The 26,772-nt window shown below is 33.5% G+C and overlaps 3 protein-coding genes across 3 annotated transcripts; 1 reads left to right on the forward strand and 2 right to left on the reverse strand.

Moving 5' to 3' along the window:
* Nucleotides 1–7,049: 7,049 nt before the first annotated feature.
* LOC106395919 (protein DMR6-LIKE OXYGENASE 2-like) lies at nt 7,050–8,597 on the reverse strand. Its single transcript, XM_013836235.3, has 3 exons — nt 8,270–8,597; nt 7,524–8,093; nt 7,050–7,439 (listed from the first exon to the last, which is right to left on the reverse strand). The coding sequence occupies exons 1-3, from the start codon at nt 8,576–8,578 to the stop codon at nt 7,182–7,184; spliced, it is 1,137 nt and encodes a 378-aa protein (XP_013691689.2). The 5' UTR covers nt 8,579–8,597; the 3' UTR covers nt 7,050–7,181.
* Nucleotides 8,598–20,382: 11,785 nt separating this feature from the next.
* On the forward strand, nt 20,383–21,665 carry LOC106391788 (nascent polypeptide-associated complex subunit alpha-like protein 4). The gene is made up of 4 exons (XM_013832494.3): nt 20,383–20,597; nt 20,677–20,761; nt 20,952–21,076; nt 21,154–21,665. The coding sequence occupies exons 1-4, from the start codon at nt 20,520–20,522 to the stop codon at nt 21,502–21,504; spliced, it is 639 nt and encodes a 212-aa protein (XP_013687948.2). The 5' UTR covers nt 20,383–20,519; the 3' UTR covers nt 21,505–21,665.
* Nucleotides 21,666–23,038: 1,373 nt separating this feature from the next.
* LOC106395895 (heavy metal-associated isoprenylated plant protein 44) lies at nt 23,039–25,919 on the reverse strand. Its single transcript, XM_013836222.3, has 3 exons — nt 25,195–25,919; nt 24,519–24,594; nt 23,039–24,231 (listed from the first exon to the last, which is right to left on the reverse strand). Exons 1-3 carry the CDS (start codon nt 25,342–25,344, stop codon nt 23,909–23,911), a joined length of 549 nt encoding a protein of 182 aa, XP_013691676.2. The 5' UTR covers nt 25,345–25,919; the 3' UTR covers nt 23,039–23,908.
* Nucleotides 25,920–26,772: the final 853 nt, after the last annotated feature.

The following is a 26,772-nucleotide window of genomic DNA, read 5'->3' on the forward strand; positions in this document are numbered from 1 at the left end:
TCTAAAAGGGATTCCTATACAGGTTGTTTGATGAGATCATGATTGCTGATCATCCGGGTATAAGTGATGATGATCTAATCACTCTTAAAGAAAAAGAATTTGCAAATTGGTTGCAAAAACATGTAAGAAATAAGTAGTTTTAAAATAATTAGTTTTGCTAAAGTTTATTTATCTTAAGTGTTTTGTATTTATTGGTGAAAACAGGTGGAGGATAACTGTATTGCTAAATCATATCCGGAATGGTTGCAGTCACTTGCTCATGGTCCAATGATAAAAGTAACTTCATGGCCAATTTATTTTTCTCGAGGTTATACGTTTCACACGTACGATCATGGGAAAGACAAAAAAACTGCCAACTATGGAGTTTGTGTGAAAGGTACATCATCTTGTGGATCAAATGATGAGCCTGATTTTTATGGAATACTAAGAGAGATTTTAGAACTCCACTATCCTGGACCTGTTGATCTGAAAGTTGTGGTTTTCTTTTGTGACTGGTATGACTCAACCAGTGGAAGAGGTATCCGGAAAAACAAGTCAGGCATCATTGATGTTAATGTCACAAAGCGCTATGGAAAATATGATCCTTTTATTTTGGCTTCACAAGCAGATCAAGTATGTTACGTTCCGTATCCGCGTGTAACTCGGAAAAGAGATCAACAATGGGAAGCAGCAATAGTGATACAACCAAGAGGAAGAATTTTGGTTAATGGGAACTTAGATTTTACTGCAATGCAGTCTGAAAATGATTCTCCAGTTATGAATGTTGATACGGTGCAAGTCGAGACGTTAACAAATCTACATGGCCAAGCAGAGTACCTTGATGATGTGAGTGATAATGATGAATCTGGATCAGATGATGAAGATGGAAATTCAGATATTGAAGTGTCGGAAGAAGAGTCTGATTAAACTGGTCGTTGTTTTTATTTTATTTTGATTTAAGACTTACATTTCAGCATTTTATTTTGAGTTGAACCCCTATTTAACTTAATATTTTATGTTATGTTTCATTCTGTTAAACAACGATTCTTGGAAGTGATGAATTGACATGTTCACGTTGAACTTTTTCTAACTTTTTGTTTGAATTCACACATGTTTGTTCTTCTCTTTCTCTCTTTGGTCTAAATCTGAAAGAAAGTTATTACAACAATTAGGCGATGTGTTTTCTTGTGAATCAAGTTTCGTCTGTTTTGGGGACTTGTAATGTTCTCTTTACCAAACTAAGCACCTAATTAAGTAACAAAGTGAAAATATATAAGCTAGCTAGAGATGTTGTTCCAATTATCTGAGATATCTTGAGTTTCTATCCGTTTTATTGAGTACTCGAAGTTGTATAGTTGTATGTTGCATTTGAATAGTGATGGATTGCAACAAGGGTTATATCGTTAGTTGGCTTGAAAAAAACTAACACTCATCTCTTGGACAGCCATTATAACTCGTCATGCTTATATACTTTGATAAGCTGTTGTTTGAGACATTGGTAGTAATTACAGTCAAGGCTTTATGCTTCATAAGCTTGTTTGAGCTGCTACTTAAGTAATAATTTCCTTTCTTGTATTGTTCGATGGTTTTTGCTTCCAATTAGACACTGAATTTATGCATTTTTTTAAGCGCCGTTCGTGATTCAAGATGACTTGTCGAACTTTTTTTAATAAGAATCATGAGTTCTGAAGAATCTTTCCATATTTTATAATATCTAAGTAACTTTTGATACAATATACTCGTTTATGGACCATACTCATTAAAGTGTACGAGGTCTTTACTACTCGTTCTTTTCACAAAAAAATATTTGTTACTTTTTGTCATTATCTATGATTTATTTAAGCTACGTACTTTTCTTATTTGTATTAAGTAAATATTTTTTGTTAAATAACCAGACGTCTTAAAATTAGATAGTGGGGTTTCTAAATTTTTAATCAAGCCGCCTTAAATTTTGTTAGTGGAGCCGTGGAGGCATAAAATTTTCATTATACCGCTTCAAGTGTTGCCAAAATTTCACGAACCCATTAAAACCCCCAAGAGATTATCTTTCTAGGTATCTCTTTTATTTGTTGCTCTCTCGGTCCCTCCGTTGTCTTCCTTATTCCAACGGTTGGTTTGCCTTCCACAGTAAAAAGGTAATTTCTACTTGATTCTGGATTTGGATTGCTAAAACTGTATCAAAGTTTTGATTCATGATTTTGCTAACCTAAACGTAATTGTTCGTATCCATCACCACGCTTTTGTAGTGAAACTCACATATTATGGTCTTAGCTTTATTTTAAGGCTGAGTAAGTTATATTCATGATTACATTATATCTTATTTGATCAACTGTTTTCCTAGATGGCTTCACCAATAATAGGTGGGCGCTCCTATGGGAGATCATCAAATCATTGATTTGGTAGTGGTTCACAAGAACCCCTTTCCCCTGCTCTCTCGCCTACACCTGTTGCAAATTCCGAACCAAGTGTACATATGGAAGAATCATATGTAGTTCGTACATCTTTGCCCATGCTCCATCATTCTCGAAAGAATGGATCTAAATGGTACTGTCCAATTACCATTTGTCTCAGACTTATAATTCATTACTAATTTTATTTCAATGGAACAGGTTTAAACACAACACTGAAGTGTCAACTGCAATCAGAAAGATCATTCAAGGTTGTTTTAAAGGACCATGGTACTCTTGGAAAAAAGTGCCGCCTTATTATAAACGAACATGGTTTTCAATGTTTAAGGTATGTTTTATTTTATGTTTCTTATCTAATTCTGTAATGGTTTTCTCCAGTAATTCATGTTGTTTGCTATACTATTTCTCAGAAAAAGTTCAATTGGGATGCTTCGATCAACTATTCAGTTGAAAAGGAGTTTAAGAAACTTGCTGCCTATCGCCTCAAAGGAATGGTAAGTGTTGCAAAGAAAGGAGGAGTAAAACCTGACTGGATTTTGTCTGACTATTGGACCATTATGCAAGCTTATTGGGCAACACCGAAAGCCAAAAAAACAAGTGCTAGTGCACGTGCTTCTCGATTGTCTGATCGCAATGGCTTAGGTCCGCATCGACATAGAGCGGGTTCATGTTCCTATGCCAAAGTTCAAGATGTGCTGGTAAGGTTTATATTTCCATTCTTAGTTTCTGATCACTTGTATCATTTATTTTCTAATTCTGTAATTGTTTAAAGGAAGCAAACAACGAAGACTACTCTTTTATTGCTGTGATGAAGAAAACTCATCAAAGACCTGACGGAACATACGTTGATGAGCGTGCTCGCTTGGTTGCAGAAACTTATGAGAAGCACGTGGAAGAACGTCTGGGACAGCTCGAATCTTCTGGTCTAGATAATGTAACACTTGAGAATCTTGACCAGTGTGAAAAAAATGAAATTTATGTCAAGGTAATATTCTAAACTCTTATACCGTTACAATATTTAAATCATGTTTTGTGATGTTTATTAGTACTAAATATTTACACTTAGTTACATTGTTGATTATTTCTCTTATTTTTCCTTAGTGTGAAGCAGTACATAACTGGCTTATATGGTTATAAAATAGTGTCAAACTAGTCACTGTTGTTGTGGCTTTTTTGTTTTTTACGAACTACACATGCATTTCTTGTGATGTTTATAGTGGTAAACACTAGTATTTATTTATTGTAGTTACAGTTTTTGAAGTGCTTTTGTTTTTGTTCTCATGTTTTTACATTTCTATTAGGCTGCTGGAATGTCTAAACAGGGACGTGTCTTTGGACTTGGAGCATTACACAGTAAGATTTTACCAGCTTGTGATGTTTCGTCGACTGCACCCGAAGCTTCTGAAGAAGTTGAAATGATAACACAAAGATTGCAAGAGGTGGAAGCAGAACTAAAACAAAGCCGTGAAGAGAATCTGCAGTTTCAGAAAAGACTTGAGAATATGGAGACTCTTGTTCAGTCTATCACAAATCTAAGTGTCTAGACTTGGGTCCACCTCCAGAAATTTCCACTTTCCATGAAGCTTACGTTCACCCCATGTTTTTAATATCTTTTATTATGTATTTCATTAAGACTATTTCATGTTATTATCTTTGTGAACCTATCTTTGTTATTTGATTTGGATGTTAACTTTTATTTGGTATATTAATGGTAACGTTTTTAGTGTTCACCATAATATTATATATAATATTTATATATTTAAAACTGATGTTGTAAATCTGACTAATCTTTTCACTCTGTTAGTCATGATATGTTACATAGATTAGTAACAATAAAACGTCACAAATTAAAGGAGTTTGTGACAATTTCATTACCTTCTTTCCGTAGCTAACTGTGACGAATAAGCGACATAATCTTGGTCAGAATATGTTACAAAGATTAGTAACAATAAACCGTCACAAATTAAAGGAGTTTGTGACAATTTCATTACCATCTTTCCGTAGCTAACTGAGACAAATAAGCGACATAATCTTGGTCATAATATGTAACTAATAGGCGACACATAATTGGTAACAACTTGTGACGATTCTGTGGCTTAACTTTGGTCACAGTTTGCAACGTATATATGACAATTTAATTTGTAACAAATTGTGTCGTTTTTTGTGACTTTGATATTTTGTCACAATTGGTGACAAATTTGTTACTGCGGTTAATGGTCACTAAAATTGTGACGATTTTGACACGTAAACTGAATTGTGACCATTTTATTGTGACCTTTTATAATTTGTCACACATCGGTCACAATAGAAAATTTGTGACGAAAAAAGATATATTGTGACAAATATTGTGGTAGCTATATTCATATTTTCTTGTAGTGTTCAGATGTATATAGATTTATCGAGATCAATGAACTGATCAGGAAAGAGTGAAAGAATTTTCGAGAAGGGTTATATGTGTCTCAACCGATATACTTCTAGCAATCAGATGACCGATTTGGAAGATGAGCAAACAGCTATTCCGAAGAACTGGAGATCACGATGAAATGTAATGATGAACCTTACGGTTGGCAGTTAGAGCCGAGGATGATTAATATACCTTGGTTTTACCGGTTTTAACCATGGAATAAATCCATTTATAGAGTCTTTATGTATGGAGATTATGGAGCAATTTGGAGCTTAAGTGAAGAAAACATGAAGTTTTGAAATCGGAGTCGATATTTTGAAGTAGTGTCGATCAATACTCATTGTGTATTGGTCGATTTTTAGCAAAACCTGGCTCAAGTTTCAAGAATTGTAGTTTGATCCAGAAGTTTTCGTATTTGCAAAGAAATTCCTAGACGTGTTTAACATATATTTGCCTACTCGGTGATTCTTCCGTGCTTATGCACAGATATACATAATTAGAAAGTAAATATATTTTGATAATTAATTAATAATTTAGTTGGACCAAAAATAAAATTAATAATTTAGTTTCAATCTGAAATTATTTTAAAATTCATAATAATAATCTTTAACAAATAATTATTTTTTAGTTAGACAAGTGATTTTGGATATGTACTATATATTCAGAGTGGTTATTCCTTTGGTATATACTAGGTATATTAGATAGCATCAATTTCTAAGAGTTCAGCCATAATATTTTTTGTTCTAAATAATTTAAAATTTTGATTAATTTTGTTATTTGAATTTAGAACGATTTTTCTCTTAGACATGTAAATATATTTTATTAATATTATATATAACATTATATGTATTATTTTCAAAATCAAATAAAAAATAAGTTAAATTGTTGATCGATTTAAAATTACATAAATGAATATAACAATAATATTTTGAAATCTCATGTATATATTTTTTTAAAAAATTGTAATAGGCAGTTAATATTTTTTAGTTATTAGTATGTTTTGAAGTGCATGAGAAATTGTAATAGACAGTTAATTGTAATAGGCAATGGAATGCATGAGAAATTTAAGACAGTTTCAAGTTACTTTTGCAACGGATTGTTCTCAATTAGCGAAGATGGTTTCGGAACCAGAAGAATGACCAGCATTTGAAAGCTACCTGGAAGATATCAAGCTTTTGAGAAGAAGTTTCATCAACTCAGATATTGTTCATGTACCTAGGGCGGAGAACACAGGGGCGGATAGTTTGGCACATAGTGCTCGGCAACAACCGTCTTTAGTCGTACACATGGATTTAGAGTTATCACCTTGGTTTACAGAGTCTATATGAGTCTGTGAATGTTTTTTTGCTGTAAAAAAAAGTATGTTTTGAAGTATCCGTATTTTATATGTATTAAATAATTAAAATATTACTACAAAAATAATATGTTGTATTTGTAAAATATTTTTGTAGATAGTTTTTAGTTGTGCTGTAATTATAAAATATTTAGTCAATTAAAGATTATACAAAAATGAATAAAACATCGCAATCATACAAATTATAAATTGGTAGGGATATTGCCCCGCGGAGTTGTGGATAGAGTTCTTGCATGGGAAAATTTTTTTCTTATAAATTCATTCCTCCATAGAGAATTTAGAAGAAAAAAGTGGGATCTACCTTTCAATAATTTTGAGGAACAAATTTTTTTCCTTCAACATGTTCACCAATTAGAGTTTTATAATGCCGATTTTTAAATTAATAAGACATAAAATAATAAGTATTCGTAAGATGGTTATGCCCGTATGTGCGGGTAAAACAGCTAGTTAATAAGTATTCGTAAGAAAATTATGCGTGTATGTGCGGAAAAAAAAACACATTGTTGATTCTAATAATAAGATCTTTTTTTATCTGTAAACTTAGCCAATTAATGAACCACTTTAAATTTGTGTGTAGTTTTACTTTTATCGCCTTTATCATATTTTAGTGTGTTTCCGCATTGTCCTTCTCAGTCCGTAACACAAAAAGCCTTACCTAGAGTAAGAACTCTGATAGAATCAGAGGCAATGAGATGGACATGCTAAATATGAAGATCTTGAGGTAAAAGAGACTTATCTTTGAATCAGATTCTAAGAAACTCATCAAAGACATCAATAGTGAAGGAAGCTCTTTCTTATTTGAATTATGCTCTTAAGTTGTATTATATTGGGTCGTCACAATATTATATTGACAGCCCAGTGTATGCATAAGATTTTGTTAATGAGAAGTGATGTTGAGACAAAAGAGATGAAGCACATTTGTTTTATTTGTTAAACAGATTGAATTAACATTCATGAGAATCTAGGGGAAATAAAATGAAACTGCAACACAGGTGGGCATTCTTGTTTCGGTCATGACATCTGCTAAACTGCAGTCTTAGGTTTTGGAAGCTTTGAACAAGTCAATACAGCTCTCAGTAGCAAGTGCTCTGTCCCAAAACTTTTCATAATACTCAGCATATATAAAGCTTCTGTAAACAGCAGGAGACTCTTCTTCCTCATTAATCAGCTCTTGTTGTGGGCCAACCACAGCGTCTAAAGAAGGACAGTAGAATGTCGGTATCGATATCCGCTCCTTGTCGCTGTTCACGACCGCTCTGTGTAGCACACTCTTGTATTTGTCATTGCTGATAACCTGAGAGGAGAATCAACCACATAAACTTAACACAAGGATGGTGAAGAAACCTATGAAATTTTCAATTTGTTTTCTCCTAAGTACCTGCATTTGGTCACCAATGTTAACAATAAAAGTGTTGGGAACCGGATGAACAGCGATCCATTTACCATCTTTAAAGACTTGCAAACCAGACACTTCATCTTGAAGAAGAAGAGTGATCAAGTTTGGATCTTTATGTCCGGGAAGTCCGAAAGTTAGATCGGGTTGAGGACAGGGTGGATAGTAGTTTAAGGCCATGTGTTGGCCGTGCTTGCCTAATGTATTGCTTACACTGTCTTTGGCAAGGCCTAAGCTCTCTGAGATTGCCTCGAGAAGTACGAGGACCAAGGCTCTAACGCTTGTGGCATATTCAGCTGTGACATCTCTGAATGAGACTGGACTCGAAGGCCATTCGCTGATGAAATCTTCGATAGGAAGGCAATGGAGTCGGAGGAAATCTCTCCAGTTAGAGAATTTCTCTGAGCCAACGTTGAAACTTGTGGAGAGTCTCGTCGTCTTCTTTGTATCCGCAGAGTAATGCTTAACTCTTTCGCTCTCTGGCTGCCGGAAAAACTCCCTTGCCACCGTCATCATTCTTTCTATTGTTTTCTCTGGCACCCCATGGTTCTTGATCTAGAAAAATGAAACAATTAACATTTTAACTCAACGAAACAGTGTGTCTTCTATTACAACAACAAATATCAGAATGTCTTGTAATCGAGCATAGTAAATTGGAGAAATTTTTTAATGCAGTAAAACAGGGCAAGTTCGAGTTAAAATGAAGCATAGTGAATTAAGCATGGAGTTGCCTGGAAGAAGCCATAAGAAGCGCATGCATGAGCAACTTGGTAGATAACGCCGGCTCGATTGGGTCCATGGAGTTCCTGGAGATCGATCATAGGGATGGAATCACCGGATGTTTCAATCTCGGACAGATTTGGACGATCAGATATTGGTCGGACATAGTTTGAAGGAACGTGATCAACGGAGGAGGCGATGTCAGATACGAGAAGCTTGGATGTTGCAGAAGCTTCCATGGTTGGGGAAGTGATTGTGCTGTGAATCTGAAGTGAGTTATAGAGATAGAGAGAGATGTTATCATATAATATATCCCACATGTCATATATATATATGAATAGAAGTATGTATGAATGCACGGCACGCTGTTTAACAAAAGACCTGAATTGTATTTGATATTGTGAACCATTCAAGGCTTCAGCAGATTTCAAATATTGAAATTCTTGACACGTTTTGTTGACTGACAGAATTAAGCGTTACGTTTTATTCAACAAAAAAAATCTTTCAATTAACACATCTCCAATGTATATGTTTATATTTTCTTTTCTAAAATAGAGCATTATTATAGAAGAACTAGGTGCTGAGACCCCGCGCAAGCGCGGGGCTGGTTACTTTGGATATCGGTGGGGCGGTATGATTTATGGGATGTTGGTGTTGTTTAAGATTTGTGCAAATTAAAGAATAAAATTTATCGGAAGTAAGACAACAAAATTGATCCTAGCTTTTGACGATTAACTCAAGTTAGAGATATCTCCCAAAACAGAAGAAAAATTCAAAAAGTATAATTAAGGTAAAATATAGAGAATATAAAAAAGACCTAAACATGAAACAGAAAGCGTGGAACAACGGAAAGGAAAAGAGAAGATGATGAAGAATCTTACGTCAGGTATATGAAATTAAAAAGACAGATATTGTAACAGCGCAGCACCAACTTATTTGGGGGTCCATATCAAGTTATCAACTCTGTATATATCCGTTGTTTGAATAAATACTCAAAGTTTCAAACTATTTACATTACAAAATTATTTTATTTTTTAAAAATACACATTGTTTGTTAGTACTTGTTAGGGAGCTCAAGGACCGTAGTAGCATATATTAAAGCTACACTAATCTTCATCGCTAAGATCACACATTGTCTACATCTTCAACGTTAGGATATTCCAAGTAACACTTCTCTTCGTCTTCCTCGTCACGGGTTCCATCTTCATCATGTAAACTCCAAGTAACCATCTTTCAAAACGCAGCACTCCACTTCTCTTCCCTCTTCAGGCTTAGCGGTGGTCTGTGACAAAATCCAGCCGTTGGATTGAAACAGAGCTCTTATATTGGCTTTGTGGTTCATAAGAGTTTCAAGAATGGTGAAACTGGAAGCATCGTGGCGAGTAGCTCCCCTTCTAAGAAGATCTGCCCCCTGTGTGAAATAGTTTAACAAAACATAAAGATTAAAATAATTTAACAAAACATAAACGAAGGTTGACGTTTTTACATTATGAAAAAGTAATTGTGGATTTAAAATGTTTGGGCTTAAATTATGTTGGGCTCTATGTCTAAAACATGATTTGAACTTAAAAACTGAAAATAAAAAAAAACGTTAGGTTATCTTTCTTTTTTTTTTCTCCGTCGTCGGGACATCATCACCTGTGGGATCCCTGGCATGATTAGAGCTTAAGTTTGTGAGATTGAAGAGCGATAATAGTGTGATGCGTTATTGAAGAGGAGTTTACTTACATCAGTTAGGCTTCGTCCGCATCATTCCATTGTCGTTGGTCCTCGGATGCTTTGTCGTCGTCGGAATCTGCAAAAGAAAAGGTTTTAATTTGTTAAGTAAGATGTCTTTTATTTTTTTTTAGATTCGGTTGCTAAAAACATAATTCATTCAGTTTTCCTGTTTTGTTTGGAGATTGTTGGGATGAAACCGTAGATCACAGAATCCTGTAAGAAAAACAGAGAAAAATCATTAGTTGTTCATAAAAAAACCCATAGACAAAACCAAAACAAAAAGATGAAGACACGTTTCATATATGAACAAAGAATAAGCAAAGCAGAGTTAAAGTGATAAAAAATAAGTTAGAAACAATCATCACCAGTTCATCAAGGAGGAGAATGGTGATGCCCATAAACTCTCTATTCTTGTTAATGTTCCTACAATCCTAGAATCAGATGAGCCGACCAACAATGGACTGAGTGGACCTTCCAAGGCGGAGAGAGTTGAAGGTGGAGTAGGGAACGGCGGCTGAAGCGGCTGGAGCAGCTGGATAAGTCATTTTCGTGACGGATGTGAGAAAGTAAAGCGATCGAAAAACTGAGAAAGAAAAGTTCAAGACAAGATAGAGCTTTTACCTCGAGGGATTCTATATATATGCGAGCTCTGAAGGCGTTAGAGGAGAAACTAAGCGTTTGGTAGGCGAAAAACGTGCGTAGAGCTTTAAAGATCGACCATAATAGCTGATTGCCAGAAGGGAAATCGCAAGCGACGAAGGAGATGGTGAAAATGGCGGCTTCCCTAATCTTCTTAGCTTTGTCCGTATCACCACTTTGGGCAGATACAAAGCCTAATAAACAGAAAATCAATAAGCCCAAAGCCCACTTTTTGTCGAAGTCCATTCGTTATTCATCAATTAAAACAAAAAAAGAGGTGGAGTCCATAATGTTATATTAGTTTCTGACCTTTATAATATATATTAGTTTCGACCATCAATGTACAAAGTATCCTTTAGTGCAATGGTATAGTTGTGGGTGCTTATATCTCAATAACCCGGGTTCGAATCACATATTTGACATTTTTTCACACTTTTAAAAAGTGGGACCCACAAACCGCTGACGTGTCGCATTAGGAGGAGAGAAACTCTCCTATTATATAATAGATTTGGTCCAATGTATGACTATATAATAAAATTCTTCTAATTTAAAGAAAAGTATAGAAAGTGCTACTTGCTCTCTATATTTAGAGATATAAATAATATTTTTTATATTTTTTTCTTAAAATAAAGATTTTCTATATTTGTTTCTTAAATAAAAAAATTTCCATATTTTTTTCTTAAAATAAAAGATTTATTTTTAGATGCATACTTTAAAGTAAATCCATCATGTGATGATGTGTGAAATTCTTTGTTACAGCTATGTGTCATGTTACTAACTGCCATATAAGGTGGTTCATCTTTTTAGGAGCATTAGCTTTCCAAGCGAAGTTTAGTGTTACTAAGTTCCGAATATATGACCTCATTCCAATGTTTCAAAATATTTTTAGTAACCTAGTATCCCGACTTAATAGTATATTGCTCTTCGTAAAACTCAATCAATAGGTATTTCGATGTGTAGTGCGACTTATGGCCAAACTCCCAATTAAAGGAATGTTTTCTGTTCCAACAAAATTCTTTAGCCTCTCCACCTCTCATTCTTTCAAATCATCTCTAATAAAATCACTAATAGGGATTCTAGGATGAATAACCAAAGCATTTAGCCTGGCCGGCCTTGCAGGTGTCGTCAGAATCCATGGATTCTCCAATGATTTAACCTCGTAACTTTAATGAATTTTCTGTCTAATCCCCAATTCCAAAGCGGTCTCGCTGCTGAAATGCTCATCCATGCATATGAGAGAGCATATGTAGAACTTTCTAACGAAGTCGAGCTAAGCTTATAATACGTGCCACGCAAACCCATAGCGAGCATAAATTTAGAATTCATGGATCATACAAAATCCAATACCTCTCTCGTCTCTTGGAATTATTATTTTCCCATTCAGCCCAATGAAAGCCCTTTTATGAAGGTTAGACCTTCGTCACAAATGAGCAATGACACATGCTAGTTCTCACAAATGTCTAAAGGAAGAAAGAATCTGGACATAACATATGTTGGTAGTGCTAGCGCAATTGATTTAATTAGAAAATCAGTTCCTCATTTTGATAACCATTGTGCCGACCATCTATTAGCTCTGTTTTGCAACATGTCCTTCAAGAAGGCAAATATCTTAAATTTTGAGCCACTTATATCTACGGGTATTCCCAAGTAAGAACTCATTCCACCTTCTCTGGATCCAAAAAGAGTATTTAATCGTTTGCTTTGAATTTTCAGAAACTCCCTTACCAAAGAGTAGAGATGATTTATCAAAGTTGATACATTGCTCGTAAGCTTTTCCACATATCCTTACTATTTTCATAACTTCTTCACATTCGCATGGCTCCCCCTTACATAAGAAAAACTATCATCAGCAAAACAAAATGAGGGTCAGCGGGTGACACACACATCCTCGTTATCTTTCCTTAATTCTCTGCATGATCAAGAAGGCTAACAAGTGCTTCCGTGCATAAAATAAATATGAAAGGAGACAAAGGATCCTATTGGCGTAGTTCCCTATCTGGGACAATATTACCTTTGGGCTAGCCATTCATAATGAACTTGTACTTGACCGATGAAATTCACCATATATCCATTCAATCCAGAAAGCCGAGAAACCTATTTTCTCCCTTACATCTCTTATGAAAGTCCATTCCATCATATCATACGCCTTGCTTATGTCAGTTTTGATTGACATTCTCTTATTACTCCTTCGTGGTTTTATCTGAAGCGCATGAAACATCTCTTGAGCGATCATAATGTTGTACGTAATTTTTCTTCCAGCAAAAAGGCATAACCTTTTTGAGTCTCTGGCATTAGACCTTCGAAACTATCTTATATCTCACATTACACAAACTAATTGGCTGAAATTGGGTCATCTAAGTAAGTTTATCTTTCTTCAGAATGCGACAAAATTTGGTATCATTCAAACCTTGATCCTTAATGCCATCAAAGAGAAATAACCATATGGGTTAAGTTGCCCTTCACAATATTTAAAAAAAAAATATATTGAACAGAGGTGTCATCCAATCTGGGCTCTAGAGCTTTTTAAGGATGCATTGCAAAAAGAGCTAGCTTAACTTCCTATTCTATAGCCAGAGATGTAAGATCATAATTTATTGTCTGATGATAGTATGAGTAACATCTACTAAAGCTGCATATATCTCTTCTAGATTGGACAATTCAAAAATGCGCTTGAAATAACTAGTAACACTTCAACCTATCTCTTTCTCGTAACCCAATAATTCTACTTTTTGTTTCTAAAACATTTTCTCAGCCTTAAGAGCATCAGACAATTCCTTAACAGCCTCTACTATCTCTTCAGTTGTGACGTCGTCATTTGAATACAAAGATTCCACTTTCTCCTTAAGTTCTTCCACTTGTTTTTCCGAAGTTACATCAAAGATTCCACATTTTGTTTCTTAGCATGAAGTCCAGGAAAATAGCTGAGTTTTCCCATCATACTCATTTTCAATTCTGGTCATTGTCTTGACGAACATATCAATCAGGCTTTTCTTTGTTGCTCCAAAGATTATGTCTTCGACATAGATCTGGACAATGAGAATGTTTGAATCCTCATTTAGGATAAACAAGGTTTTATCGACACTCCCTCTTTTAAATCCGTTTGTGAGGAGCACCTTTCCACAGTAGAATGGTGTTGTAGAAAGAAAAAAACAGGACTCTATAGGAGATGGCCAGAGCCATGCTGAACGAGAACAACACTCTTACAAGATTTTAGGCTGAAGCAATCAATAATGCTGGCTATATCATCAACAAGGTATATGTGAGGCCCTGGAAAAATATGACTCCATATGAAATATTAAAAGGAAAATCGCCTAATCTGAGCTATCTTCATGTCTTTGGTTGTATCTCCTACATTATGAATGATAAAGCTCAACTCGGAAATTTTGATTCCAAGTAGGATGAAGGGATCTTTCTATGATACTCCACCAACAACATGACCTATCGAGTATATAACAAAAGCACACACTTCTTGGGAGAAACAGTTATTTATTTGATGATCATAATAGTCTTCTATTGGAACCTGGTGAACCTTCTCAAGATGAGAGTGATGCAGCTAATGATGTATCTCAAAGAAAGACAGTAAGTAGTGATGAGGACTGTGTAAAGGAAGACATAGAAAAAGATGAGAAAAATCAGACTCAAAGGCATCAAAATCATTCACTAGATGACGTTATTGGTAATCTAAATGATGCAAGGAAAACTCGCAACAGGAAGAATGATTTCAAGGTGATGGTTAAACTGGTTTGCTTCATCTCCTTGATAGAATCACTTGATGATGAATTTTGGACAAATTCGATGCATGAAGAACTTGAACAATTTACCGCCTAGAAATTTGGGATTCGTTCCAAAACAAGAAGGAGTTAATGTCATTGCCATTATGTGGATCTTCAAGAACAAGATAGACGAAGAAGTAATGTTGTAAGGAATTAGTCTCGCCTTGTTGCTCAAGGTTACTCACAGATTGAAGAGATTGACTTTGATGAAACTTTTTCTCATGTTGCACGACTTGAACCAATTCGGTTATTGTTTGGGATCACATGTAAACCGAGAATCAACATGTATCAAATGGATGTCAAAAGTGACTTTCTGAATGGGGATTTTCCAATTTGGTTATCATTCAATACAAAATTTCTCAAATCCCAGTTGATCATTGGGGATTGTCCAATCAATAATATCTTATCTAAATTCTTTGTACCATGACTCAATATACAAATCTTCTGATGATTTTCTCGAAGCTTTTTCTCGAGTTTATGTTTGTGGTTTGTTCCTTTGTGTATGATTTCTTCATTTTTTTCGACTTGATCTTTCACGACTCTGTTTTTACTCTTTTTTTTCCTGAGATAGTTCTTGTGAAAGTATGACATCAAATGTTTCGAGATTTTATTATCGTGCTTTATCCTTATCTTTAGATGAGTGCTGTTTCATTTCCAGGATGTTGATATGAGCTTTTATCATTGCTTTGTCTTTCAGTATTTTGAGATTTTCATGATTTATCTTAACCAGTTGATGACATAGTTCTTGATACTTCTTCTTTACATCATTTTCATTTTCAGATTCGGGATCAGTGGCACAAACATAATCCCTTCCTTTTTGAATCAATGTGAAATGATTAATATTATCCATCTTCTTCCCAAGATCTAAACTTGTAAACGATATCGAGTATCTTAGAGGTTGTCTGATCTGATAACAAATGAAATACCTAGAACATGGATAATCAAAGGACTTAGAGATAAGAGTTTCATTTTTAAAGAATACCTTTATTAGAAATCATTTGAACAAATATGTCATTCTTGTTCAATCAAACTTACGTGACTAAACACAACTTTTGCATCACGATTGACCAATTTCTAAATACCCAAGATCTCTTAATGCAACAGCAGTTGCTTCTCTCACAAGTCTTTCACTCACCAATAACCCTAACTCGAGATTCTCTCATTTGAGTGTGCTTCTCTTTCTTGTCAAAATGGCTAATCTAATCACATTTCGGTCTCCTTCTCTTTATAGTCAAGCATTTACAAATCTCGAATATCCCCTTTCCATATTCTTCGCAGCCACATCATCATTTCACGATCACAAGCTTCCTGCTTCATTAAGCTCAATATTCTTGAGCCTACGTTGACCTTATATTTCCCCTATTTGGTGAAATGACATCCCATCGAATCATGCACACTTATCTGACTGATGGGTAAACTTTGGATAATTGTCACATCATCATCCACCGCCAAAGACTCAATCGGCCATGTATTGTTTTTTTTTTTGTGATTGGATCAATTAATTAATCTACTGTTAAAAGTGATTATTGGCTAACATTATTAACAGATTTAGAGTTTGCGTGTCTCATAGGAATGCTTGAGATCTACAGATCATTTTATTTAGAAATTGATGTATTCTTTCTTACCATGTTTATTAACAAATTAAATTTATTTATTAATTAGATTCTAAAAAATTATACAAATACATATACAACAATGAAAACCAACAAATAAAATAACATAAACATGAAAGACCATAAGTTTCTTGCAAATTTGAATCTTTCTCACATTTTGAGTATTAGTACTCTTTGTTGTATTATATTAGCCTCATTTCAATTTAGATCTATAATATTCTTTGGTTTAAAATTCAATGTATAGATTCAACAGTAAGAAATAATGATTGAAATGACCAATTTTCAACGATTGTAAGGATATATGCATACAACAAAGATACTTTTATATTGTCGCTTCCTCGATGATGCATTCCATGATTTCAAACAAATATTTGATACCAAATATAGTATATCAAAATATAAGTTCTGAAAAAAATGGTTGGCTGACATAAAATTTATTCCTCTTGTCTCTACATATTCTTCTTCATATTGAATCGTTATATTTTGTAACAAATCTGTGACGATTTATTTGAAACTTTTTGCTAGTCATCACACTTTCATGATAACCAATGTAAACTAACACAAACTAACAATACATGTTAGAATTGGCAAAGATTTAGCAAAAACCGCTGGAAGATAACCGACATAATAATCAGAGATGATGTTTCGATAGATGAAGGAAAAATGTTAAAGAAACATAGTTTCATGCTTTTGTTTTGGTGACACACTTATAATTTTTCTCTTTCTCTGATAATATTCTGTGAAATTATAAAATTTAAAAAGAAATAAAAAGAAGGTACGGAGCCACCGACAGATATCGGTGACACTAAGAACAATAAATGGATAACGCGCTTTGGTGTTGATATTGTTAATCCATGATCTTCAAGCTAATCTTGTGGTGATTAACAATTGGTACTTGAATAATAATCGGATTCAACTTAGGATATACTTGTGTACTCTGTTTGCCTTGGTTCTTTAGTCCAAGTTAGGGTTTAAGAAACGGTTCAGCTCGGGTAGGGAGTTGTTCTTGTTTCGATGTGGTGAAAAATACAGCGATGTCTCAGATCGGATTAGCGTAGGATCCAATTTAGTGTTCTTGGGTGTTATTAGATCTCGTAGTTTGTATGTTGGGTTAAAATTGATTGTGGTTGTAATCCCGTGTTCATCCTTTTGGTATATGAAAGTTTGGGTTTGAACAAAAAAAAAAGAACAATAGATGGATTTGAAAAGTGCAAAGAGGAGGTTGATGAAATCGTCGCTCCCGGAGAGAAAAATGGTTTTCTTACCCTATTATGTATTCATTACAAGCCTAAAATTAATTATTTTATTATGAATTTATAATATTTAAGTGTAAACTATAAACAGTGAAAGAAAATATACATTTATTAAAAATGAAAATTCAAAATTTGTATATTCATGAAAAGAAAAAATGATGACTCTTCCCTTAAGTTAAAAGAAAAATACTTGAAAATATAGATATTATTTCAGGTTTATGATATTATTTGAATTTTTCGCTTTTTTTTTCTTGTTTCTTTTTTCTTGCATTTTACGTAAATTTTTTATAAGGGTTAATTTGCTGTATAACCAAATTCTCAATGAAAATTAAGAATATGTCAATGATTTTGACATAATTAACTCACTAACATTTAAAAATCATTTCATCCAGTTATACTCTTATCCTTTGTAAGTACTCATTAAAAAAAAGAGAGACTGAATGACATTGTATATATGAGTCAGTGAATGTTTTTTGTTGTCAAAAAAAAAAGAATGACATTGTATGGAAAAAATTGAAACACAACTATTTGCTATCACCTCCTTGCGTAATGCAACACACACATCATATACTTATTTACCGCATATTTATGCATTGTAGAGAGTAAATGGATGGTTAATAGTGAATGGTGCTATCTTATATAAGGAATGACATGAATTCATGCTATATGCGATCATATTGATTGTGCTTTAAACAAGATGGAATGTACAACCGCATGGTGTGAAAGTTTATTAATGTTCTTTTCCATATAACTGAAGTAGTATAGTACTTCAACTCCACCCAATCTCTAAATACTAATCCCTAGTCCAACCCCTAAATACTAAACCTCAATTCCCAATTACTAAATCTAAACCCTACGCTAAATCCTAAACCCAAATATAATCCATACAATATATTGAAATATGTTATTTTTATGTATTTATGGATCCTCTACAAATAGTATGGAAGATGTTGTCTATTCCATTTAAATTATCTGAGCACAAGTATAAAATAATATGAGAATAAGAAGAGATCGCGTTTCAAATTCCGATTGAACCTATTTCAGATATAGAAATTTGTCAATAATTTTATTGATTAAAATTTTTTTAAGAGTTAAAAAAGCAGAGAACAAAGGTTGAAGAGGTTGAGCCGGTAGATATTAAAGGTGTTTTGGTTTATTAAATGTTTGAATTGAAAGTTATATAATGCAATTTCCCTTTTTATAATTTTATCATTGAATTGTGTAATAAATGAATTAATATAACTAAAAACAAAATTACTTTATAATATTTATTAAGTAAAAATTATAAAAGTGATACGGTATGTATTCTTTTTGAAAAATGACATTAACTGAATCTATACTATTATTTACGAAGTAAATTTTTAGAATCGAGCTCTCACGTTAAAAGTTAGAGTGGCTAATATCTATACTACCCTTAATGAATTTTTTATATATATTATTTCTTATATAATTAATTAATTTATTTATATGTCACGTTTGATGTATGTCTCCTTTTCATTATATGATTTGGTTTATTTCAACATAATTTGTTTCTATCTTTAATTCGTCATTATTATCCCTATTATCATCGGATTTATCTTTTTAAATAAAACAAACTATTTAACCTATGATGTGTATATATATGTAAGTTAATCCCCACGTCCTTAAAAGCTTCAAAATCAAACTTCTAATATCTTAATAACATGTATCATCTACGAAGGAAGCCAGCTACTTTAGTCTTTATTGATGATATTAAACCAGGGAACAATAGTTACAAATTAAAGGTGCAGGTTATGAAATTGTGGAAGCTATGGAGATAAAAAAAAGTTGTCTCCATTGAGATGGTTCTTGTGGACGCAACTGTGAGTACACTACAATATTATTTTTGATGATTTCTATTTTTAGTTTATGTAAGATTATCTAACTTTTTCAATTATAGGGAACAAGGATACATGCATCCATTGATGAGGATTTGATACAAATATATGAAGGAAAAGTGTCTGAGGGTGTTGCTTTTCTTATAAGCAATTTTATACTTGTGAATTATGCAACAGAGTATAGGACAAATCCTTTTCCGTACAAGTTGACGTTTTATCGAACGACAAACATTACTATTTGTGATGATTTTCCTTCTTACTTGCCAAACAAGTATCTGAATGAATTTTCAGAGATTCATTCTGGGATCTTCAAGAATGATGTTTTGATTGGTTAGTAACTTTTTATCAGTATATGTGTATATTTAACAAAGATGATTGGTAAAATTTCTTTGATTAATTAAATTTATTTGGCAGAACTAAATTTTTTTTTTAATTTATACATCTTTTCTGGTTAAGATGTTGGTCAGATTGTTCATGTTGGTGCTCTCACTGAAATTTATGCTAAAGGGAAACAAACTAACAAACTCAATGTTATTCTTCGGGATGAAACGTAAGTGCCTTGAATTCATATTTTCATTTTTATTAATGTCTTCATTCTATTAATTGATTTGGTCCGTTTGTCTCTTTTGCAGTGCTTCAAATTTGACTTGCACTTTTGCAGTGGTACATATGTTAACAGTTACTTATGATATTTATTTGATACTGATGCTGACAATATCTTCCTGCTTCGCCCACCTCTACCTGACATGTTTGGTGTATCATCTCCACACCATCCTCTCGGCTGACGCTTTCTTGTGCGTGTTATCTTTCCACTTCTTGTATATTGCACCTACTTTGTTTGTCCTCACCTTGGCTCCACTCTCTGTCTTTATCTGTATTTAGTTACAAGTGAGCCTCAAGTTAGGACCATAAGACATTCTTTAACCAAAAGATAAATTTTCTTATTTTGTAATTAGGGTACTAACCTTGCCACTGGCTGTTATACGATCTCCATTGTTCAACTTGATGTAGTTTTTACTTTTATGTTTACCCAAGACAAATCCAGCTTAATAAGATTACATTCTGAGACATTATTATGATGCATCTTAACTGTTTAACATTCTCAAAAATTATTGTGTCCGCGTGGACGCGGACACAACTGGACACCTAGTTAAAAGTAAATCGGAATTTACCTACCATATTAAATAAATAATAATTTATCGCCGTTGAGGAAAACAAATATTGTGGACTTATATTTAATGTATACAGGTTAGATTATTCGGTTGGGCCCGTTTGATTAAGCCGGGCTTAATTTAGGGTAAGGCCCAAGCAGTAGTTTACGCCTCTCAATATTTAAGGTCACGCTGCGCTGTTCTAAGGGTTTCGTTCTCTACGAAGGAAGGAAGAAGAAGATAAGAGGTTGAAGAAGATGCCAGGCCCAGTCATTGAAGAAGTTAACATTGAGGAGCAGTTGATGGATGCCATCAAAGAGCAAATGAAGCTCCAGGTTCGTTTTCTTCTCGTTCTCTCTATTGAGGAGCTGTTTCAATTTCTCGTGGTTTGACGATTGATTTTGGGTGGAGTAGAACGACGATGGTGTCGTTGTTGAGGATGTGAAAGATGGAGAGGAGGAAGATGATATTGATGACGACGAAGACGATAACGTCGATGGTATATTCCTCTTTTCTAGATTTGATTCTCTTCGTTGTATGTATTAGTGATTGAATCTGTTCTGGTTCTCGGTTGTGAGTGATATAATCTTTGTTAGTCTCTTCATTACTGCTTCACAAGGCTTGCTGGTTATTACATTTCTTTGGACTTATAATGATAAAGAGTTTGGCTTATGTTGTTGTGTGTGAAGGAGCTGGTGAGAATGAGAGCTCAAAGCAAAGTAGAAGCGAGAAGAAAAGCCGCAAAGCAATGCTGAAACTTGGAATGAAACCTGTCACTGATGTTAGCAGAGTCACAATCAAGAGATCAAAGAACGTAAGAACACACGCCTTTATTGACATTTTTCTAATATTTCTTGAACATCAATGTTTTTGATTCTGTGTATACCTCAGGTTTTGTTTGTCATCTCGAAGCCAGATGTGTTCAAGAGTCCCAACTCTGAAACCTATGTGATATTCGGTGAGGCCAAGATTGATGATATGAGCTCTCAGCTGCAAGCCCAAGCTGCTCAGAGGTTCAAGATGCCTGATGTTGCGTCTATGATCCCCAACGCTGATGCCTCTGAAGCAGTCACTGTTGCACAAGAGGAAGAAGATGATGATGATGTTGATGAGACTGGTGTTGAGGCCAAGGACATTGATCTTGTGATGACTCAAGCTGGTGTCTCAAAGGCCAAAGCCGTTAAGGCTCTTAAGACTAATGATGGAGATATCGTTTCCGCCATTATGGAACTCACTACATAGTTGAGTTTCAAGGACCCGAAGCATTTTGTAGTTCACTTGCATTTCCGAAGCATTTTTCTTGAACATTATTTGTAGTTCCCCACTTTTAAGACTTATTTTTTCCCTTCTATGAGCCATAAACATATTTCCTTCAAAGTCTATAATTGACACATCTTATCTTACGCTGTGGACAGTTTAATGGTAGAGAGTTATGCTCTTAAAATTCAAGAATTTGAATGACAGAACAAAGATTGTATCAGAAAGTTGATGCACTATTTAGCATTCAAAGCCAGATTCACATACACAGAGATGACTCACTGCAATCTAGTCTACATACACTTTTCCTAGCCAAACTTCTCTAGCTCAGTAACGTAGCATAGTTGGTTCAGTTTCTCATATCAAAATGTGCAAAAAGATTATGTAGTTTTAGGTAAAAACTTTTTTTTTCAGAGCTAAAAATATTAATATTAAGAAAGTTGTTACTTTAAAAAAATATCATATATCATCTATTTTTTAAAAAATACATAATTTAATTGGTCACAATATCTAAAAAGTACAAAAGTTGTATTAAAATGTGAAAAATACTTCTAAAACTATTTATACTATGGAAAATATGAGTATTAAATATGTATTATTTTAAGACTTATTATTGGATTCACTCCGTGAACCTTTAGGTTCACCAACCAATAGAATTGTGTTATTTCATATTCGATATTTTTTTTAAAAAATAAAATATTGTCAAGTTATGTTATGTTTTTAAAATAATAGGTAAAATAAATAAATAAAAAATAATAGTAATTACAAAATATATTTTTTTTAAATATATCTTTAACGTTGTCAGCAAAACACTAAACCCTAAATCCTAAATCTTTAACCCTTGGGTAAACCGTAAACCTTTGGATAAATCCAAAACACTAAACACTAAACCCTAAACCTTAAATCATAAAACCTAAACTCTTGGGTGTTTTAGTGTTTAGTGTTTTTGATTTAGAGTTTAGGATTTATCCAAGGGTTTAAGGTTTGTTTACCCAATGGTTTAAAATTTAAAATTTAGGGTTTATGGATTAGGTGGGATTTACCCAATGGTTTATTAAATATTTAATAAAAAACTCCTCCTTATTTTTGAGTTTTCTCCTTTTCCCATCTATACTATCTATACTATTAAAACATAATCCATACTAGGATTCTGTCCTTGATTTTTAATTTATTTACAAAGTCATGTCATTCATTAGTTTTAGAAAATTATTATTAATTAAAATTAATCAGCAAATAAATATATTTAAGGAATATTCCAAAACGTTATGAAAATATTCAGACCATTTATGTTACATAACATTACATGTATTAATAATATATGATATGTTTTCTATTTCGTTTTTCTTTAATGATACATGTATTACGGATATTAACTATATAATTGAATTCTAACAAAAATTTACGAAATATATATCACCAAATAATATAAGTTTTTTTTATTATTTACATGTTCATTTCCTATATATACAAGTCATAATTTGTTTTTAATATATACAAAATAAGTTAACACAGTTCAAAATTTTCAAAAATTTAGATAATATTATGAAACTTAAAATAAAATGAATTGTACCAGAATAAATTTTACCTGATATATTTTTAAATGAAATGTAATTCTTTCTAAATTGATATTACATAAATATTCTTAATATATGCACTTACAAAACTATAATTTTACATAAATCCTGATTAATAAATTTTAATTATTTTAAATTAATATTTAAAAACAGAAAAATAATGTTGAGTAAAGGACAATTGGTCAATGTATTTGAAAACTGTATTTTTTAGTTCGTGTATTGAATGTGAATTAATTAAGTGTTGGTGTATGTATCTACACAGCTCATGTGTACATGTACTGATCGAGATCGTTGGACTCTGTTGACGTATGAATTAACTGATTTCCCTAGAGTACATATATATCCAGGTTGTAGTACAGGTTTTGCTTTCCAATGGACAAACTCCCACCTTATTCATCGGTTCAACAGTTAGAGAAAGATTTAGAATGGTTTACTTGCTTGAAACTGAAGAACATGAAGAACAAGAAAGAGAAGAAAAAAATTGATTTCCTTTAATTTTACAATGGTGGCTAAAAGATTATTAGTAGGTTTATTTTTGTAGAGCAACCAAAACAATTGAAGTTACTATTCACGGAGTTACTGTGTTTATTTTTGAAGTCTCTTGAACTCTTTTGAACCCTCTTCTCTTGTTATTTATCACTTCATGTCGACATTGTGTACACTCCACATTGAATCTTTGATTTTTCTTACAACAGTAATTTTGTTTTACACATCATAAAATGTTGCAATACAAATTAGAAGAAAAAAAAGAACTTCTCATGTTTTATTCTATTAGTATTTAGTTTTGCGTCAAGTTTTCAGTCGTTTTTAAGCAGCTACATGACACTGCATGCATTGACGTTATCGTCATTAAACATATTACTAACCCTGTCGTCTCCACGACTACCTACAGGGATATTACCATGTTGTTCCGTACCATTGTAACCGTGTCTGTAATAGTTATAACTCTCTTTAAACTCTTTTGAGGGATCAACAAAATAGTTTTGAGTAGATGTGAAGTAAAGTGGAGGCTCAGGGTATGGCCAAAACTCAGCTCTCTTCCCGGCTCGTCTCACGGCTTTGAGCACTTTGTTTCTGTCGACGTATCCCACCACTCTCACTCTTCCCATCTCTCTCTCCACCTCTACTGAATCAACTCCTGTGATTTCAACCAATTTCATTAAATATAACCTTGTCTTTAACAAGAGAGCTTATTAACTGATTATGTACAGTGTAACATCAATTAATGAATATCTGATAAATTAATAAAATTTAATTGTGGATTAGTTTCTTGATCCAAATAAACACAACACAAATTAATATTTCTCTAAATTCAATAAAATATAAGAGTTCATATTTTTATAAATTAATATAAAATATCATGGAGTGGTTTTATGTTTTTTTTTTTTAATGGGTGGCTTTATGCTTGTGGGTTTATTTTGTTACCTCGGAGTTTTGAGATTGCCTTCCTAACGATCCTGACACAACCAGTGCAACACATCCTGACCTTGAGATCAACCGTCTACGCGAAGGACCAACACAAAGCTTTAGGTTTCGTATGAGAAACTTTGGATGTATACATGAAAACTAGAATTTCTGTCAAACGGATTAACAGAATATATAGAAACCAAGTAGGGCATAGGAATTGTCATTTAATGGAGCACATTTAACAAAAGTAAGCTAATCCGTTCTGCATATACTCAAATAAAACAAATTCATCGAAAGCTAAACAAATTAAATTCCACCAAACACCGTGGACAAATAGAAAGCTAGGCCATTGTATTGGGACGGTCAGCATGTGGTTCAAATGTTCATCGGTGGTCTCGCCTTTTATGTGTCCTATTGGTTCTACAATTATTACTGAAATAGTACAACAATTCTAGCCAGAACCAACCATTGTTATATGTTTATTTACGATATATACCACCATATGGCAAAAGTATCATTATAATCTATATTTTTTATTTCATCATTATCATTCTGGAAAGTATTTTGATTCTAACACCGTAAAAATTTTCTAAAGGAAGCCGAAACGAATTTAAAAAGGAAAAAAAAGCCAGTGCCTCTTATTGCGATTGCGTTAGAGGCAACAATGGGCTTGATTTCAAAGAGAAAAAATAACCTGCAAAGAAAGTGGGCGTTTCTTAGACATCCTGAAGTAGCTGATATGTGTGGTGGGTCTTGTATTAGACTTAGGACGGCGTCGGAAAGAGAAAAATCTTGCTACAATAGAGACAATGGACCCGAGACTCTTTGCTATAAAAGTAGACATCTACGATTGATTATTGTTTCTGGAATATACCATAGAATATCGGATTCAATATATACGTGAGGGTAAATATATAGATAACTAGAGATATGAATGCTTGGGAGGTAGGAGAAGCTGAGACACATTTCGACATGAGTAAACAAGAGACTAACTAAATTACGGAAAGAATATGTAGAAATTGAGATGGAGATGTTATGTAAAGCAAAGTAACCAGCTTTTTATTGTTACATCTCGTGATCTCTCGAACACACGTCGACGCTATTGCTAACTCGTGTTCTTTTAACTTCTTTTCATAAAATAATCTTGTTAAGTTGTTTTAATAAGCAGGGATCGGCCTTATGACGAGGAAAAGTATATGTACACGTTCATATATAATAACGAACTTAAAATACAGTATTGATAAAAAAAATTTAAATACAATGAAAAAAAAACTATTCCCAGAGTTAAAGAAAAGTGCTAGGTGCTAGGTGACGATGACTCAACGTCTAACACCTAAAACCGTCTAAAACGATTAATCGGACGTTACTATTAGTTAAATAGTTTAGGCGTTTAAAAAATATAATAATAAACTAAAAATATATAATATTTTATATTAAATATCATTATCTAAAAATGATAAAATTCATAGTATTTTATTTACATAAGATTCTATATTATAATATATAAATTACTATAATTTATAAATAACAAATCATAATTAGTTTTATTATAATATTAGATTTGTTTAGATTTTTTTTTTTGGTGTAGATGTTAAGTTTTATATACCAAAGTTTTAAGTTTTTGAGAGCAGTATAAAGAATACTAGTAGCAGAAAAGACTAAAAACCTAAACACCAAGAAGAAAGAAGAAGCAACATTGGAGGATCAAAAGACATAACATTAATACATAAACACAAGACACTAGCAGAAGGATAGCCTGGCCGATACTGCATCATTGCCAAATGGGTTCGGAGCCTTTGATAAATTATGAGACCACGCTCGGTAGAAGTTGGCTAGCCCAAAGCGCTACTCCAAAAGATTAACACCAACCATACACAGCTTTTCAAAGACCGGCTGAAGGAATCACAAGCCACCAACCACCACCGGTAGAGGAGCCTGAGACCCGAGCTAAGAACCTCCACTTGTATCAAGCACACTAGAGCGCCAATCTGGCTTGACGTCCCAAGACCACCAAAATCACACTTATTATGCTCGGCTTCGGATTTATAATGTGAGCAGATGCAAGAAGACATGGAGCAATGAGAGCCACCTGAGCCGCTCGCTCAAACCTACAATATAGAGATAGATCAGCCCTCCATTGGTGATCAAGCGACCTGACAATGGAGCTGGGATGACCAATCAGCACACGAATCTCCTTCAAGGAAATAGAGCTTTGAGACTCAAACGGAGGTCTGAAGCCTTACCTCGCGCTCACACCGAGAACCGATGGGAG

The sequence above is a fragment of the Brassica napus genome, chromosome A9, assembly GCF_020379485.1.
Source record: "Brassica napus cultivar Da-Ae chromosome A9, Da-Ae, whole genome shotgun sequence".
Classification (NCBI taxonomy): Eukaryota; Viridiplantae; Streptophyta; class Magnoliopsida; order Brassicales; family Brassicaceae; genus Brassica; species Brassica napus.